General features: G+C 37.6%; 1 protein-coding gene across 1 annotated transcript in view; it reads left to right on the top strand.

Moving 5' to 3' along the window:
- LOC144204423 (partitioning defective 3 homolog B-like) overlaps positions 1-13,415 on the top strand; it is a 71,498-nt gene extending 58,083 nt beyond the window's left edge. The window contains exons 24-27 of the mRNA XM_077728418.1: positions 1,638-1,714; positions 10,384-10,590; positions 10,893-11,006; positions 11,496-13,415. Of these exons, the coding sequence (XP_077584544.1) occupies positions 1,638-1,714; positions 10,384-10,590; positions 10,893-11,006; positions 11,496-11,610 (513 nt within the window). The 3' untranslated portion in view covers positions 11,611-13,415. The remainder of the gene's footprint in view (positions 1-1,637; positions 1,715-10,383; positions 10,591-10,892; positions 11,007-11,495) is intronic.
- The last annotated feature ends 3,986 nt before the right edge of the window (positions 13,416-17,401 follow it).

The raw sequence follows: 17,401 nt of genomic DNA, 5'->3' as shown, positions 1-17,401 counted from the left end.
CTATACGATATATATTTACTATACTCCACTATACACATAAAAAAATGTCATCTTGACCTTAATGAATCTCACTTTGAATGTAAAATTAGCGACTCTCTTGCCTGCCATTTTCCAACACCACCCAAACAAACAACTTTGCTTTCCCAACTTAAACTTTGGCATTCATTCTATTTCCTCCGACCTCTTCGCTCCTGGCACTGACGACGATAGACGTCCATTCCATTTGGCCTAAGATTGCTGGCACTGAAACGTGATCACTCACTGCCGGTTTTAATCATCTCCCTCACCTATCTGTTGGTCGTTGTAGTCACCCACCCTCTCGTATTCGCTCACCCTTGAGCTATCTTGTTGCAATCATTTTGTTAATGTTCCCATCACCTCGCTACGCTGTCAGGCCTGCCTTCACCCCATTCTCTCCTCTCCCTCCTTTTCTAATCCACCTCTCATGTCTTTCCTCCCACTGCCTTCTCGCTCAGTGGCTTCATTATATCCCTTCTATGTATTTCAATCGCTCCGGCTCATTTACTTCTCATTCATGCAATCTCTCTTTTCTCCTTTCTTCTCCAACTAATACCCTTTCATTCATTCACTCCACATATCTATTCCCCGCTAATATCCCACGTCTGTCTACCTGAGATATTAGAGCTATAAAGACAGGTGTTCTAAAGGAAGTACGGCCAGAAAATGTGTTTTATATCCCTCCTGGCATCATTCCCTTGAATGCAGAGTGGAACGGATGCATGTGATATCTCACGCTCAGAACCTTTTATGTTGACAATATTACCGTGAGTTGAAGGGAGAGGAAGCGAGTTTTCCGTTAAAGCTCGAATCTTTTGTCTTTCTCCCTCTTTACAACACGTGCAAGCCCTTCACCAATCCCTTTGTTCGGTTCTTTTGGATGTTATGGTAATATTATTCTTTATTCTAATGTGTGTAAACAAGCTTTATGCTCGTATTTGGTTTTGTGTGTCGTGAGCTGTGCTGGCAAAGGCAATGTCTACTTCAGAAAGGTTAGTTGCAGTTGGATCACCTCACACCAGAGGTCGCGGGCTACGTTCTAGTTAGGCTTTCCTACGAGGGTCATTCATTATGTCTGCCAAATAGAGCTGCGATCAAGTGATAGATAATCAATTATTAAAGGAATCAAGGGCCATACTTATACCAAAGTTTGTTAAGAAAATATGTTATATTTACACAATTACGTGGGTTTTACTCTACGTTTTGGGTTCTGTGATGTCTCGGGTTTGGTTGGAGTCTTTCAGGCTAATGCTCAAATATCCCTCCTGAATAGACTGGCATAATCGCAAATGTATTCTGTTGCAGTTCGGGATTTGTTGAGGAAGATTTTTTTCCCCTTCTATTCGGAAATGAAACATGAATTTAATCACGTATGAGTTTTAGTGAACATATGCACATATTTAAAGTAACTTTATCTGCCGTTTCCAACTTCTCTGTAGTTTCCAATGCAAAATCCCTAAAAGCCAGCTTTTGTCAAGCCTAAATGACATCCTTATCACTCAGACACACTAAAATGTACAAGCTAAAAAGTGCGTACGCATTCACCATCTTTACGTGGACATTTTTGCTATTTAACACAAATTGCTCTGCCATTGACGGCAATTGAATTTTTTTTGCAGATTCCAAGCAGAGGACAAGATCCACGAATGGCGCCACAATATGAAGATGTTGAGCGTCAGTATGCCTCCCTACCAAGGTAATTAATTTAATTTTATTTTCTTACACACATTGCAAATTGTTCAACATTGACTGGTGTATCTTGCAGACATTTATTTTTCTAATTTGGGAACAAGAAAAATTGGTAAACAAGCCTATTTCTGGTTTGGGTTTTTGTGTGTTAACAAAAAGCGGAAAGTTAGAATAAAAAGTAGCAGAGAATCTTCTTTTGGTTGATGGTGTGAACTATGGGGGAAAAAATAATGATTGTATTGTGTTAAATTAACTTAATGGAACATCGGAAAGATGCTTGTTTCTCACATACCAATTTTTAGTTGACTAAAAGAAGGCAATGTATTCTCCTTGTTAACAAATATAAAACAAAACTCCAAAGTTTGCCTGGTTTCTTTTCCCAAAATAGAAAAACAATCCCAATTTACAGACAAGAATCAACATGGGGTTACCACTAAGCTTTGTTTTGTTATGTTGTAAAGTCATGAATTGTTAAAAGTCCAAGTAAGATGTTTGTCGTGCTGAAGACAAGTGATGGGCTGCAGCTGCTCAGCCACTATTTACACGTGTTACTCTTAATGGGAAACACAGTTGTGGACATACTATATTCTCTATGCATCATCAGTCACTCACGACTTTCTAGGGTTTCAGTTTTCAAGCCACAGACTTGCTTCTTCAAAGCCTCAGTGTCCAAGCTGGGACTCATTTCCTTTATTTGCAGCTATTTTGCATTAATTATCTTCATTTCTCCTTTTTCATGTTTCAATCTCTATTCATTTTTTTTTCAAGACTATCAACTAAACCATTTTTTAAATTGTGTCTAAAGATAGATTGCATAATTTTGTCAATTTAGTCAGTAGAACTGGTCTAGGGTTACAACTTTTCATCATGACAAGTTTGCCTTTCCTTTTCTTATCTTGTAACGCAATGGAAATGTTTATTCGAACTTTAATGCAAACTGATTTCATTTCCATTGAGTTTATTCTAAAGCTTTACCTAAAAAAAGTATTTATTTCTTATATAATATATTAACACTTTGCTGTCATGTTTATGCAGTTTTGTTGTTGTTTTAGTTGCCAATATTGCATGACAGATTTATGTGACGGCGGATATTTTTGGAAGAACTTGCTGGTAATTTTAGACTAGCTATCTCAAGGATGGAGGCTATTTAAAAAAAAAAATCCATACATGAAAACCTGAATCGATCAAGTATTGTACCCTCGATCTCAGAACTTTGAGCCAGATGTGCCAACTAGATATCTGAATAATTTGTACTCTGATACTATCCCACAACATATAGGTACCTTTTCCTACGTATCAGTTTTAGGTATTTTATACAAGACTGCTATTTACATGCATTCTAAAGAGAGAACGTCAAGTAACAGAATGGGAGACAGAAGTACAAAAATAACAAGTATGGTCTGGTTCCCATCTCAGTTAAAATGCTGAGGGATGGTTTTTTCACACCTCTTCCATGTGTGTCTGCGCATGTGTGTGAGAGCGAGGGAGGCAAAGTGTCTGCGCTGATGATGACTTTAGCAGATGGGGCCGCGAACAGTGATGATAGTTAGGGGGTCTTGCTGTCGCTTTGAAAAGCCTGCAGAAATTGGACACGCATGCGCTCACACATTCAAGACACTGTTTCACATTTTGGTTTTAGTGGCTAGAAAAGCACTAAATGTAATGAGGACCTCCACAAAGTTGGAAATCTTAGTGAAATACAGTGAATGTGTGCAGTAATCAAAGCTAAAGGCAGGCCAGCAAAGCGGTCTAGTATTTGAAATAGGAAATACAAATTCATAAAATGTTCTTTTTCAAACAAGAGATTATAGTTGAATTAGTCTCAATAAAATTAAAAGAGAAAATACATAGGACTTGTAGCAAGCTCTGTACAACTGAAAGGAGAAGCAAGGAAACTGATAACGAAATTGTCTTTATCACTGCCAATTTCTTACCTCCTACCACTCTTCATCTCCGCTCCTCCACATCACACCTATCTGTATTTTACCACTTTCTCACAAGTCCCTGCTTTTATCTCAAGAGTGCTGCATTATACTGGAAAAATAGTCCCCTGTAGAGAGCGAGTTTGATCTGTAAACAAGCATAGAGCTAAATCAACATGTGGTGATTCTACCTGCACATGAGAGCTTAAACATCATGTTGCTGCTATGTTGACTTTTATTATGGGCAGCATAGAATTTCTATCCTTACCATGGTGACCCAGGATCTCCTATTTTTGATATATTCCATATCCTACTGTCTTGCTCATACTCCGTGAAGCTATTTTTTTGCGGGCTCAGGGATATTTCTTTTCAGGCTTGGACAAGGTGCTTTTGCTAATTTGAAGTGGTTTGACCAGGACAGATACAGTAGACATTAGTCAAAGCAAGATACGGCTGTGTCAGTAGGAGACTTCCTCAATCGATACCAATCACCCAGTAATCTTTAGTAGAAATCAATTGCCGAGTGGATCAGCCATGGCAAGACTTAGAATCAATTCCCTGTGGCCTTGGAATTTTTTTTTTTTAAACATTGATGCAAGACATCTTTTGTACATGCTACATAACATTATGTTAATGATGTAAAACTATATACTTTCCTGCAAACGTTTGACACTGAGAAAGTATCTGAATGCAAATTGAGACAACAATATGGTACTAACGTCAGTGCTTAGGGAAATGCACTGTAAAAATAACTAAATCAACATAAAAATATGACAGAACTTAAAATTCCAAGTCTACCAATTTATAATTTTATTCAATAATAATAATGTAAAATAATGGTAATAGTTATACTTGCATCTTATTATCATATGACAAGCTGCAATGGATAAGAATAAGCACTTTTCCTTAGTTAATTTTTACATGTTAAATGCTGTATTCACTGATTTTATTTGTTTTTTGCTTGCCTTGTCTTGAGTTTTGTTCAACTTCTAAAGCACATTACATTTTTTCCCAAGTTAGTATTATTGTGCTTATTATATCCAATGATTTTTGTTGGTGATTGCCATCTGTTGTTTGAAAAGCTGCTTTGACCCAATTAGATTAGCCAAACACCCAGTCCCATTTTTCCTTGTTATCAGTCTTATTGGATTTAACTCGCCAATCAGACATGTCGTTCAGGTCTCCGGGAAGGCTGTCATTTCCTCATTAGAATGATAATTTGATTGTTACTCATGAGAAGTGCATGCTGTTTTGTTGACCTGCTTTGTCTATATCTTTTTTAGATGTGTTTTTGTTTAGTCTATTTTGAGCTTTCTGCTTCAAAATCCCCATCTCAAACATCACAAACACTTTTTCCTCGTGGCGGATTAAAAAAGGTGGCATTCTTTGCTTGTGTTTAGCAGAGAAAGGAAATGGAATGTCCTCACTCTTTCTGCCTCTCTCAATCTCTCTTGACAAGACCTCCCAACCAGGCCCGAAATTTTCCCAGACCACTTTACCACCGCTGCATAGGCCACACCATTGTCCACAGTTTTTTTTTTTCTTTTGTACTGGGTCTGGACTCATCAGGACCCTTGTTATTTGTTCGCTATAAAGGACATGCTAAAAGCCTTCCTTCCCTCTCTTAAGTGTTTTTCATTGCCAAAATTAGGTGAACCAGAGAATGATTATGAACATAGTCCTCTGAAAGTTAACGATATAAATCTCCAAAGTAATATGAAATCGTTTATCCTCATTAATTTCTTCTTTTGTTGCTGTCAAATTTGCAGAGTGCAGAGTGAATGACTTTGCCTCTTTCAATGTCGGCCTTGTTGAGAACCTCACCTGGTTTTCAAGGTACTTCCTTAACCTTTGCCTCCACTATTTGAAAACTTTTCATGTACCAAATTACCAGCCGCTGTATTTTTTTGGTGTTTTAATTTTACAAATAATATTTATAAAGACATCACACTTCTAGCACAATACACCAGCTTGAAAACATTACAGGACCTTCATTGGCTCAAGATGTGAAATAATTGAGGTAGTTTCATTGTATGTAGTACCGGTCATGGATCTTATGATGTTTCAGGAAGTCACCAACTATACATTCTAAGTGGTAAGGTCTGATACTTTCAAGCTCAAATACAACCAATTAAACCTACTGGGCCTACATGACCTAAACCAGTACCGATACTTACAAAGTCAAGCTAATATGATTATATTACAGCTGTTACAGACTCATATATCTGTTGGGTTTATTTTGCTTTTAACTCAATTTGTGTCTACGTTGGATATGACCAATTTAGACAATTATCTTAATGGGGACTCCGATCTGTGATACTCAAGGGTGACAATATGGATCTTGTGGTGTTATTGTTTGGGACCAGAGACAGAATGAAGTACATGTATGTTAAATTATACTGAAGCTTGCTTAGCTGGTTGTTATTCTTTCCACTTTCAAATACAAGAATTTTTTTGCAGCACTTATCCTGGGGTAAATGGATATGTCTATTTGCGCCAATGGCAATGAATGAGTACATTTATGAAATATCATTAGTCGTTGGATCAGTGAGAAGGCTTTTGAAGTATTTCCTTAGTTTGTAAGTGGTAATATGCCAAAGGTAGTGTGTGGTCAATGTAAAAACAGCTTGGATTTGTCCGTCAATGAGTTAATGGAGCAAATCATGTCTAGTCATTTGTTCATATTAAAATATCACAAAAGCAAAGCGTGATATTAAGTAGCAAAAAAAATCCGAAAGGATTTTGTCTTTCTTTCTACCAAATGGATTGGAACTCAATCACTGTCATTCTTTTCGCAGCCTGCCGTAAGGTAGTGTATGCCAAAATGACTGTTTGATCAATGTAAAAACGTCTCATTTTTAGAGCAACTTTGTTTTTGCATGATTCGAGAATGACTGCTGAGTATTACAGTCCTCAGCTAACTAACATGGCTTCTAATGTGACTTTTTTCCCCAAATACTAAAACCTTATGATGTGTTAAATGAAGTCGTTGGCTGCCAGCTTCAGCCAGTTCAAATAAATTGAATGTCTAACGTTGTCAGTAACAACGAAACATGATCGTTCACTGACATCTGACATATTTTAAACAATTTTCATCTTTTTAAGAACTCATTTGAATTTATCTTTACAACTTAATGAGGTACCGTTGAGTATTTTTTGGCCAACGCTTTGACAAACATTTTCCAACTGGCATTGCAGTATTATGATGTTTTGTGAACCAGCACTCCAAATCTCTATTGTTCTGCCCTCTTCTGTGTTTCCGAGGCAACGGTCCCCGACCATCTGGAAGGCCCTCATTCCGCTTCCTCTCTCTTTCCTATAATAGGTTTGTCCCCTGCCCTTCTCCCTTTTCTTTCTTTCATGGAATACATTTTGTATTCATTCACTGTGGACTGTATTCTTTTTGCAGTTTCCCCCCTTTACAGTCCACCTCGCACATACGTAAACTCGATACCAGCGTGTGCACACTCTAGCATTCACTAGGGAATGTAATCATGTTAGCTTCCTGGACAGACCACTTTGTGATTCATAATTTCTTGGTGAATTAATCATATTTGACAGAGCTTTATTGACAAAGACGGATAGAAGGCCCTTCAAGTGTGTTTTTCTTTTTCTACGTTTAAACTTCAATTGACCGTCTGAGGAGATTGACCTTCAGCATGGCCGAACTTTAAGCCCATGCTCCTCCTTTCACCAGCTGTATTTACTCAACCTTTATTTAAGTGGATTTTTTTTCAAGCTTTATCTTTCACCTCGCCACATTTGTGTGGCCCACAAAAAAAAAAAACATGGTTCCTGACATCTTTTTTCACTCAGACATTTCAGTAGTTCTCAATGAAATATTGAGGACTACAGATATTAGATGGTATGTTTATAATATGTTTATTGTTGAAATTTGAAATATTTGTTATTGATAAACATGATTTTCATTTTAAAAAACATACATTTAAAAGTAAATATGTATGTTTTTGTTTTCCAGAGCCTCTTTAAACTATTTGTCACTATCACCAGCTATCGATTCATTTGTCCGTCAAATAATTGTCGATTATAGCTAGCAGCCCTTATTGGCACACTCCAACAAAAACAATGATCTGGCCCAACTCCTTTATTCAAATTTGTGCTTTGAGATATTTCTATGCGTCCTTTGAATCCTCAACATTTTCTGTTCATCTGGAAACTGTCATCTCAGGCAGTTTTCCAATCTCTTTCCAAGGTTTTCGGTGACCAACTGTTTGTTAGTCTTCGCTCACACATTGTTCAATATTTCCCCTCATTTGGTATGTTCCTAATTTCTTCTTGAAAATATTCTCAAGACTTTGACCCAAATAAGTGTTAGTTAGGAGCTAATGGAGTATCGTGTGACTTGGCGGGGTCAAAGATCAAGGCAGGTTTAAGGGCCTCCAGCACCCAAGCACCAACACAAATCTCCCTGGCAGCTGAACTAACAAGAGACCATCTCACACAAACACACAGGGTGTGCAATCACTTAGCCATAAGTAGCAAAATAGATTAATGTCTTATTTGGCTTCTGCCTATCTCTGCTGCTTCAGGTGTCACTCGTAAGGTTTTTTTATTCGCCCAGATTAGCTTTTGTCACAACTCACACATACAGTCCCAAGATTCCTAATTCCTTACCTGGCCAGGTTTTTCACGGAGCAGCTTAGCGTGGTTTAGTTTAGTCAACAAAGGCAACTGCCAATCTTACTGAAAGCCTCTTCTCTCCGCAATGTGTTCTGCCCAGTCCACCCAAGGAAGGAAAAAATGCTATTACGCTTGAAATTGCATTCCGTATGCGCATAGTTTTTCCTCAAAGACTACGCTGTAAAGGGATTTATGTTGTATTAAACGTAATAGTGATGCACAACAGATAACGGGGGAAGTAGATTTTTATCACTATGTTGTTTGCCCTGTGCTGCCTATGGGATTAAAACACACGAGTTGCACATTAGGAAAGTGAACTGCTGTGTCATTTTCACATGAGTATATTTATACGAAATAATCACAGAACAGCAAGTTTTTATTTTTATTTTCACTATTGCTCTTTACCTCATTATTCCCTCTCACTTGTTTTTCCTCTTACATATACTTGGGGTTTAACAATTTTAGAAAAATCATCTGGTAGATTTGAATTAGGATTTTCTGCAGACCAGGCTTCTGTGCAACATTCACAAAATCATCTTTATAAACACGACTTGTTTTTGTAGGAGCAGCCACGTCTTTACACCCGGGTAACCGCTGTAGGCAGCACTTTTACAAGGGTAGGTGAAAGTGTACCTGCGTGCGAGTGAGTGAACGAGAAAGGCTGGTCAGGAAGTGATATAACATCTACCGTGTTTACTCCCAAATCCATTGCAAACCTGAAATCCCTCAGAACTAGAAAGTCTCACGTTACTGCAAAACACTGTCTGAGTCCTTGGCTTAGCGGGCTGTGTTACCAATTATTCTTTCAACTTTACAACTAATATTTTGCCCCTACTCTGCATCTGGTTTTGGTATTTCACCCTTTGTGTTCAATAACTGACAAATTATTTTATGGGTGAGACATCGGCTTCCAGTGACGGCAAGAGTTGTCCATTCCGTTTGACGTCCATTGTCGTTAATGAGTTAAATGTGGGTACTGTGTTCTACCACTTTCCCCACAAACACGTCATTCACAGATTATTTTGGGTTGGAGGGTGTGACTTGGAAAGTTTAATTTGCGGTTTCTTGACGTATGTACTCTATATGGGCTGGCATTTTATAGCTGCAACAATTGTGTGTATGCATGTGGTTGGATGCATGCATGTGTGTAAATACCACCCAGTAATGGCTTCCACTCTCATTATTGCCCCATAATCCCCAGCTGCTGTGCAGTCGTGACGTGATTCCTTGAGGGAGAATTCCAAACTTGCCACTGATTTACAATTGATTCCCTACAGATTTTGACGGGATTTCCACTCCATTACTAATATCGCCTCTCTCACAAGACTGAAAGACTGAACAACTAATTAGTTTTTACCTGCCAGCTAAATACTTTGAATTATTGTGAAATCTGAAAGTAACCTTTTAGGCAAGTCTGGAACAGCATTTTTTTTCTGGTGTTCTTTTGTTTCTCCTTTTCTTATACATATAGATATAATGGACACATAAATCCATCAAATTATACCAGTTTGCTTCCTATGTTTACTGCAGTCATTTGTTTTAAATGCATGAAGTTCCTCTTGGTATACCGTTTTCTTGCATCTGCCTATCTAGCTTCTCCTTTGCCCCACTCTTATCTCTAGTGACTTCGTCTTTGTCAGGCCAAACAGTAAGAGACGGACTGGCTCACTGATATGTGTACCGACCGCTTGACGTTCAAGATTGATCTGTCATAGCTTCTGGCAGATTTGGTCATAACACTCTTAACTCTTAAAACAAATCGTACTGAACATCTGATGCACATTAACCTGTCACCAAAATCCGTATCATGTCTTAGGGAAATAACGACATGTTACAGAATGAAGTGACATTGAGATATTGCAACTTGCCATTATATTAGATACTTGATGGCCCCATCTGTGTATCACACTTACTTTCCACTGGGCAAAAGCTATCAATATCGATAAAATGAAACCCCTAAGGTCACACACAACTTTTAAGACACTGACATGTGAAGTGTCAGTAACACATTGAAGGAATGGTTTAAATATCGCCTTTGAAAATGAACTACCCACGTGTTAAATGATAAATTAGCATTGTCTGAATCCAACATTTGTCATGTTTGGTTTTCCAGGCGAGGTCCATTGGATCCAGCTGAGTACACCATGAATCCCTGGTCAGGTCATTACATTGGCGCTCCCCAAGGTTACCACAAGGCCCCATCCTACCTCAACCCCAGCTCCCAATCCCCTCCATCTTTCTCCAACTACCCCCCTAGTCAGCCTTACTCACGACCAGCAGACCCTCGGGGAGTTGACTCAGGTTTTTACCCCCAGCCAAGGTAATTGAATGCAACAGTGTCTTCTTAAAACGTGATCCAAAACTCAGAAGAGGTGTGTCTGAAAAGTTGCAGTCTCGCTGTCATTAAAGGTTTATTTTGAATGAAACGAAAAGTTTTCACATGCATTTTAATGCTGTTCGTGTCTAGAATAAATAGTATGTCGCACGAGACCTGGAACCTTTTGGATACACCTCATAATTTCTTTATCTAGCCACCATTTTTTCCCACATGAGTGGAAATATAAATACTGTCCTAGGAGTTGTCATAACAATGCTTACTTACTGCTAGTTTGGTGCCCTCAGCTCCCAACACAGAGGACCCTTGCGGCAGGATGTGCCCCCATCACCCACCCCGCCGCTTCGGGGAACACGGTATGACACAATGACCCGTGGAACTGCAGCCAGAGGAGGTTACAGGTAAGTTCACTTTGAGTGTGAGCATGCCTCTAGCTACTAATGGATGATTTGATATTATAGTTTGAGATGAAATAACTGGGAAAACAGATCATAGAATGCTACAATAGTGCACAGTGTGGGATTATAGAATGAGGTGTACTGTAGAGGTGAATCATACATATTTTATGAGAACACAATGTATTTGCTGATAATACAAAGCTCTCCTCCATTCATGTGTTATGATTTAATTGAATTTAATAGAATTTGACTGGAATCTTTTGGGAGGTAAGACATTTTAATGAAGACTTTCAGACATTTCAATGAAGAGTTTTTTTGTTCAACATTTCAAGCTTTTCAATCAATTTGAACCAATAATTGTATATGTCGAGAGCGATGCATTAATACACCCTTGATGTCAAGTCATCATAAATCAGGTATTCTATTTTTATAGTCCAGGAATTCCACTTAGCTTGTGCAACTTTAATGTGAGAGCAAATTATATTCCTCTAGGCACCTTGTGGATCCCAATCCAGAACAGTACATCTACACTGGGGAAAGTGGACGCCCGCAACATCAACCGCAAACCAACCCAAGACAGAAGAATGGCATGACCGCAGCTGTGTAGGTTGAAAAAAAAAATCCCCAAATCAAAAGAAAATCTAAGCTTTTTGTTGTATAATTTCCAATGGCTGTCGATATCAAACACAAGGTTTGAAGTAGACCCACAAGCTAAACAATGGAGGTTAATAGCAGGACATATTTCACAATATCATGTTGTTTCAAGTCATATTAACACACTATACAATCCGTCTGTCAATTTCAAACCACGTCTGCTCTCACAGGAGGGAAATATCAGTTAATCTGCTGATTTTGGTCACAAATGAACCCCATTACTACTTCGTCACGCTTTATCACCAGGACCAGAATTTAATTGGGTCCGCTTTACCACCGAATACGGTCACACCTAACAGCGTTATGATTGGTATTTTCACGTTTTTTGGATAGACTAGCATAACAAAGTCTGAAACCTACTGCACTTAATGATTGCATTTTGAAAATGATACATAGTTTTAACCACTTTTCTAATGTGAATATGCAATAGTTATTTTTTTATCTTGAAATATCTACACGAATGTACGAAAACCTTTAGTCACATAACGCTTTAACTCATTTACTGTTGTAAATGTGCTGTTTTCTTAGCAACAACAACATGAGATTTAATTAATTTGGTTGTTTTTACAGCTAATTTAATGTACCCGTACACCAAAGTAAGATTTCAGCATCAGTTTTTAAAGACTTACCTGAATAGGATAGTTGTAAAGCTTTTGTCATATCTGTCCAGATACTCGAAATTCATCTCTTCAACTGGTGATGTGTTCAAGTGCGCAAATGAACCGAGCCGAAAAGTGCACTTAGTGTCCTCACAGCGTTTAACCACTCGCTGAAAAGTCACTTCACACAAATAAGCATTTTAACCTGTGGTCACATCTATTTTTCCTAGTTTTAGCAGTATTAACGTTAAAAAAAGACATTTTCATCATAAAACTCCACTGAAACATTTCATTTTAGCAGCGATTTCGCTGTCAAAATTAGCCACACCGACGGTACGATTATATAAAAAAAAGTTCTATAAAAAGTAAATAGTGATAGAGTTGGGAATAAAACTCTTATGTGAGAAATGGACTGTTATTGGCAAGGTTAATTAAGAGTTTTTGTCGTGACACAAGGTATGTCAGAAAAGTTCCTGGACAGGTTCACAGTGTATTGCACATTCTCTGTCAGAGCTTTCAGTCTGTAGTAGCACACTAGTGCTTTTTAAATGACCAAGATTCATTTACTTTCAAAAGGTCTAGGCATCCACATATTTTTTTTATCCTGCTTGTCACTATGCAAATTTGTATTTTCCCAAAGCTGCTTAATTAGACATTGCAATGGAAAATAAGGTTTAATTAAATCAAAAGCAAAATAGCTGTGCAACAAATTTATTATGGAAGTCAAAATGAAATCAACACTTGGATTCACCAAATCACCAGTTTGTGTTTTTGGAACATTCTCCTGGAACTTTTTTGGCATACTGAGTTCATTTTTTATGTTTTGTTTCTAGAACGTTTGTTGTCAATTTCACTTTGAACAAGCAAACCTTTTGCAATAAGTGCATAATTGCATAGCTTAAAATTCTGCACACTTTTTTAATGATATATAAGCTGAAGGTACATACCAGAGATCTTGTTTTTTTTAATTTTTTTTAATACTTTCGGATTTCTGGTGCTCACCAAAACCAATGTATGAAGGAACAAAGTAATAATACCGTTTATATGAAATATTTTTTGCAAAAATAAGTAACATAACTGTCATTTTTATAAGTGTTCAACCACATTTTATACCCATGTACAAAGTTTTTTTTAAGAATTAAAAACCCATTTAAATAACTGTTTTGATGTAAAGTTGTTTCTTTTTTTTCTCCCTTACTAACTCTTGCTCTGCTCATCTGTTAAGGTTAATTAATCGTGAGTCAGGAGAAATGCTTTTCATCCAGCCTTGCATATTCCACAAGGTGAGTCCACTTTTAGTCCGTTAAGCAGCTGATAAGTTGTCTCATTGTGAAAAGTGTGATAGATGTCTGCCTTAAATTAGTCTGCAACTAATTATCTAATACAAAAAAGAAAAAAATAGATCTGATCCACTGATTACAGCCCAATGTTGAGTTTTTCTTCTCAGGTCATGTGCTTTCTTTTAATAAGCATTTAGCCATCGCTTCCCCCGTTATCAGACACTAAAGAAGCAGGACTTGGACAGCAATCAATGAAGTCATAATAAGACACAGAGGCCAAGGGAATATTTTATCAGGCAAAGCTTAATTAGCATATCCTGCACCTTTTGACCAATAGGGACAAAAGTAAAAGACATTGAATTGGATAGAGTCCCCACCATTTTATTTCACTGAGCTGTAAATGGTGTGCAACATCAACATGGATAATTTACTCATTTTGTTAGTGTTAAAATATGTCAAAAGTTATTAGTTCAACACATTTATGGCAGGGCATTTTGGGCTGTTTGTAGCAAACAGGCGTGAAATGACAGCTTCATGGGCACAATGCTAAAATTCTTCTGTCAGTGTTGTTTTGTAGCTGGGCAACTTGGTGTATAATAGCTAATGGCCCTTGGCCAGTGTGTTATTTTCAATTTTAAAAGACATTGAGCCAAATTAAATTGTAAATTGAAACCTGGCCGAAAGGGAAACTAGCTGTTGCAGAATATGTTAGAGTGGGCGAAGAGGGTTCCGGCAAATTAATGATAACTCGTCCAATTTCCTTGAATGATAAATATTCTCCAATGAAATATTGCAGTGCCTCAGTAAATAGGAGGAAATACTATCAGAATAAAATGATAATCGAGTTTTAATGCAATGCTGTCTTGAGGTATGAGTTTGATATATTTGGTCACTCCATAACTCAAAAGACTTAAACAGTAAAATTAATTAAAATGCTACTTTGCTGTTCCAAGCTTCCCTAGCACAATGACAATAATTTTTATCTGGGAATCGTCATGTTAGAATAAACTAAAAATGTTCTTTCTAACAATTCGAAAAGTGATTTTTAAAATGTTTTATGTAAATGTATTTTTCTATATATGCAATTGTATTCATGAACAACCTTTCACCTATGAATGTCACTTTATAATATGTTTTACAATTCTTATTTTTTTGGGGTTATTTTTTGCAGGATAACTCAAGCATAATGTTTACATTTTTAACATAAGCTTCACTTACATTAAGTAGTTAGAACGTAAAATTCACAATATTAACTTGACAAAATAAGTTAAAAATGCTAAAAAATGTGACCCATGAGAACCTAAAAAGTTGAATTATGTTGATTTAAAACCTTAAATTAGCACAAATTATTCAGAATAAATTAGATTTTTTTGCAGTGTAGTTCCAAATCAACTCAGTCTTCTCACACTCAATTTGTGCTTCATTAAAAGCTTCTTTCAATTTACTCTGATTAAATACAGCACATTACAGCTCATACATGCAGTCAGGTAATACAAGTGTAATTGCCTGGACATAATCTGTAGGTACAGTAACTGCTACGATGTGCTGAATATGCACCACTGACTGACCCACTGCATGGAATAGCCACAGACTGACTTGCTGTGTAATTGCTTCTTTCTAAAACAGGTTTGGCATGCTTCAATTATTCATTTGATTTAATTAGCCTAGTAGTCAGTGAAATTCGTATTCCCCTTAATACGTGGCTGCCAAAGCGTGGATGAAACTACTAGGCGAGGTTTTGTTTCAAAGTAGCTATTATTAGCAGCTTGACAACCTGCTTTTTTCTCTTTTGTGTCTGCTCATTGTTCTGATGGTAAACACAGTGTTTAAAGACTGCCAGACCAGGCCCAAATCCTCATTACTTATTACATTACTTTGCCAAAAACTTGTCACGCGCGTATCACATTGACAGGATTTTTTTTGATAGTCTTCAATCTGGAAATTTTTATTATGTATGAATGTGAGTCATGGAGAAAATGTGTTAGATTACCATTGTGTCCATCTGGATATTTACATTTGAGTTTGATGTATTTTTTCCAGCTTTCTTGAGTCAACAATCTTGAGTTTAAGTTCACTCATCATTTCACATTTTCCACGATAATTTACTTTTGGCAACCTCCTAATGACAGGACGCACTTCCAAATGAGACTTAAATCTTTCTACTATTTTGACTTTCCCATCTAAAAAATGTAAATCTATTTTATAATTAATTGATCATCACAAATTTCTATTGACGTAAGAACAGTTAACTTTATGTCCTCGTAGTACATTCGGAGTGTGCAAACATTCCTTTTAATGTAAACATAGTTTTTTCTCTCATCAAAAATAACTTACCCAGCTGTATGAGAGCATTGCTGCGATAGTCACATTTAAAATAGAGGTCATGCGATTTCTCAGATTTACCTAACGACCAACCTTGTCTTGCCATTGGCTTCCATTGACCGCCATTGAGTGCAAAAGACAAAGTCCAATCCATAATGACTGGCTTCCAGCCCTTTCCACTCCAAGTGGATTAAACGTGTATTGTCGGCAATGGTAGATACTTTTCAGATGTCCCGAGAGATCTCAGTAGGCACCATGCCAAGTGGGACAGCAATCGGAAGGGAAGTATTATAAGAGTATTCAGCCCTCCAACAGCTGTTTGGCCCATGATGGGGTCAGTTGCAGGAGGTACAAAATTGTACACAGAGTGACTTCTGCTTTTTGGGTTTTGGTGGTTGAATTAAGGGGGAAAACCCAGAAGACAGATGAACAGCAGTGTTGGACAATAAAATTTTCTCCAGAAAGAGGAGTTAAAGCGTGTCTCTCAGGAGGCCATGCAAAGGAAAATCGGTTTAACTTTCACTTAGGCAAAAGGAGGCTTTGGCTCAGAAAAAGAAAAAAATAGAGCCACATCTGACAGGATGACAGCAGTAACAAAGTCCAGGAATACACGGGACCATGCGCCTTAATTTGGATGGCCCAGAAGGGAAAAAGATGGCAAATTGTTGCCGTGCCGGTGATGGTGTCATATGCCATTAGTCTTGTTTGAATGAAGGAAAAGGATGAACTCAGTCTTTTCCATTCAAAGTCATCAACCTCAACTAATAACCTCATTGGACAGTATTTTGAGAGATTTTTGTGAAGAGATAGACTTTGTAGCCTGAAACTAGACACCATCATTTTTTCAGTTTTAACTTTTACTGTTTGTTTTCTGTGAAAAGGTGTTCAATTAACTCTCAACTTTAATAGAATACTTGACTTTATACTTTTGTGGCAGCACAGGAAGTGATAAAAGTCACTGGTAAAGCAAAGTGTTGATTGCAGGAAATTCCCAAGCTTTTTGTGAGTGTGTGTGTGCGTTATACCAAGCTTCACATCCTGAATGGGTCATGGACAGTATATTATGAGCACCCGGTACATCATGTACTGTAAGTGTGTGTAAAAATCACATTTCCTCTTGCCCCTGTGGACTCTATCGACTTGTTTAAACTCCAGTGGCAGCTGCTTCCCCTTTTCCTGCCGGACTCAGATACACACACAGGCCAGGTCAGCTGTAACCGTCAGGCATCCCCCTCTAAAAAAAAAAAAAAAAGTACTCGTCTTTCTTACAGGGCCCATCCTAGAATGTTGGGGTGACAGGAAGTATTTTGGTTACGGATGCCAACTGTGTATTAAGTGTTTTAAAACTATACACACTGTATGTTTTGGCTATAATTTCCAGAGCACATCCAATGGAAGTGGGATGGGTGGTAGTGAATGGTCATATTTCAGAGGAAATGACCGCCATCCAAATCCATTTAGACTGGTATGACCTTTCCCAGTCTTTGCATGTTTTCCCTGGGCTTGTGTGGGTTTTCTCTGGGTTCTGGTTTCCTCCCACACC

This window comes from Stigmatopora nigra, chromosome 11 (genome assembly GCF_051989575.1).
Source record: "Stigmatopora nigra isolate UIUO_SnigA chromosome 11, RoL_Snig_1.1, whole genome shotgun sequence".
Lineage (NCBI taxonomy): Eukaryota > Metazoa > Chordata > Actinopteri > Syngnathiformes > Syngnathidae > Stigmatopora > Stigmatopora nigra.
The sequence above is the reverse complement of the archived record's forward strand: the minus strand, read 5'-3'. Positions and strand labels throughout refer to the sequence as shown.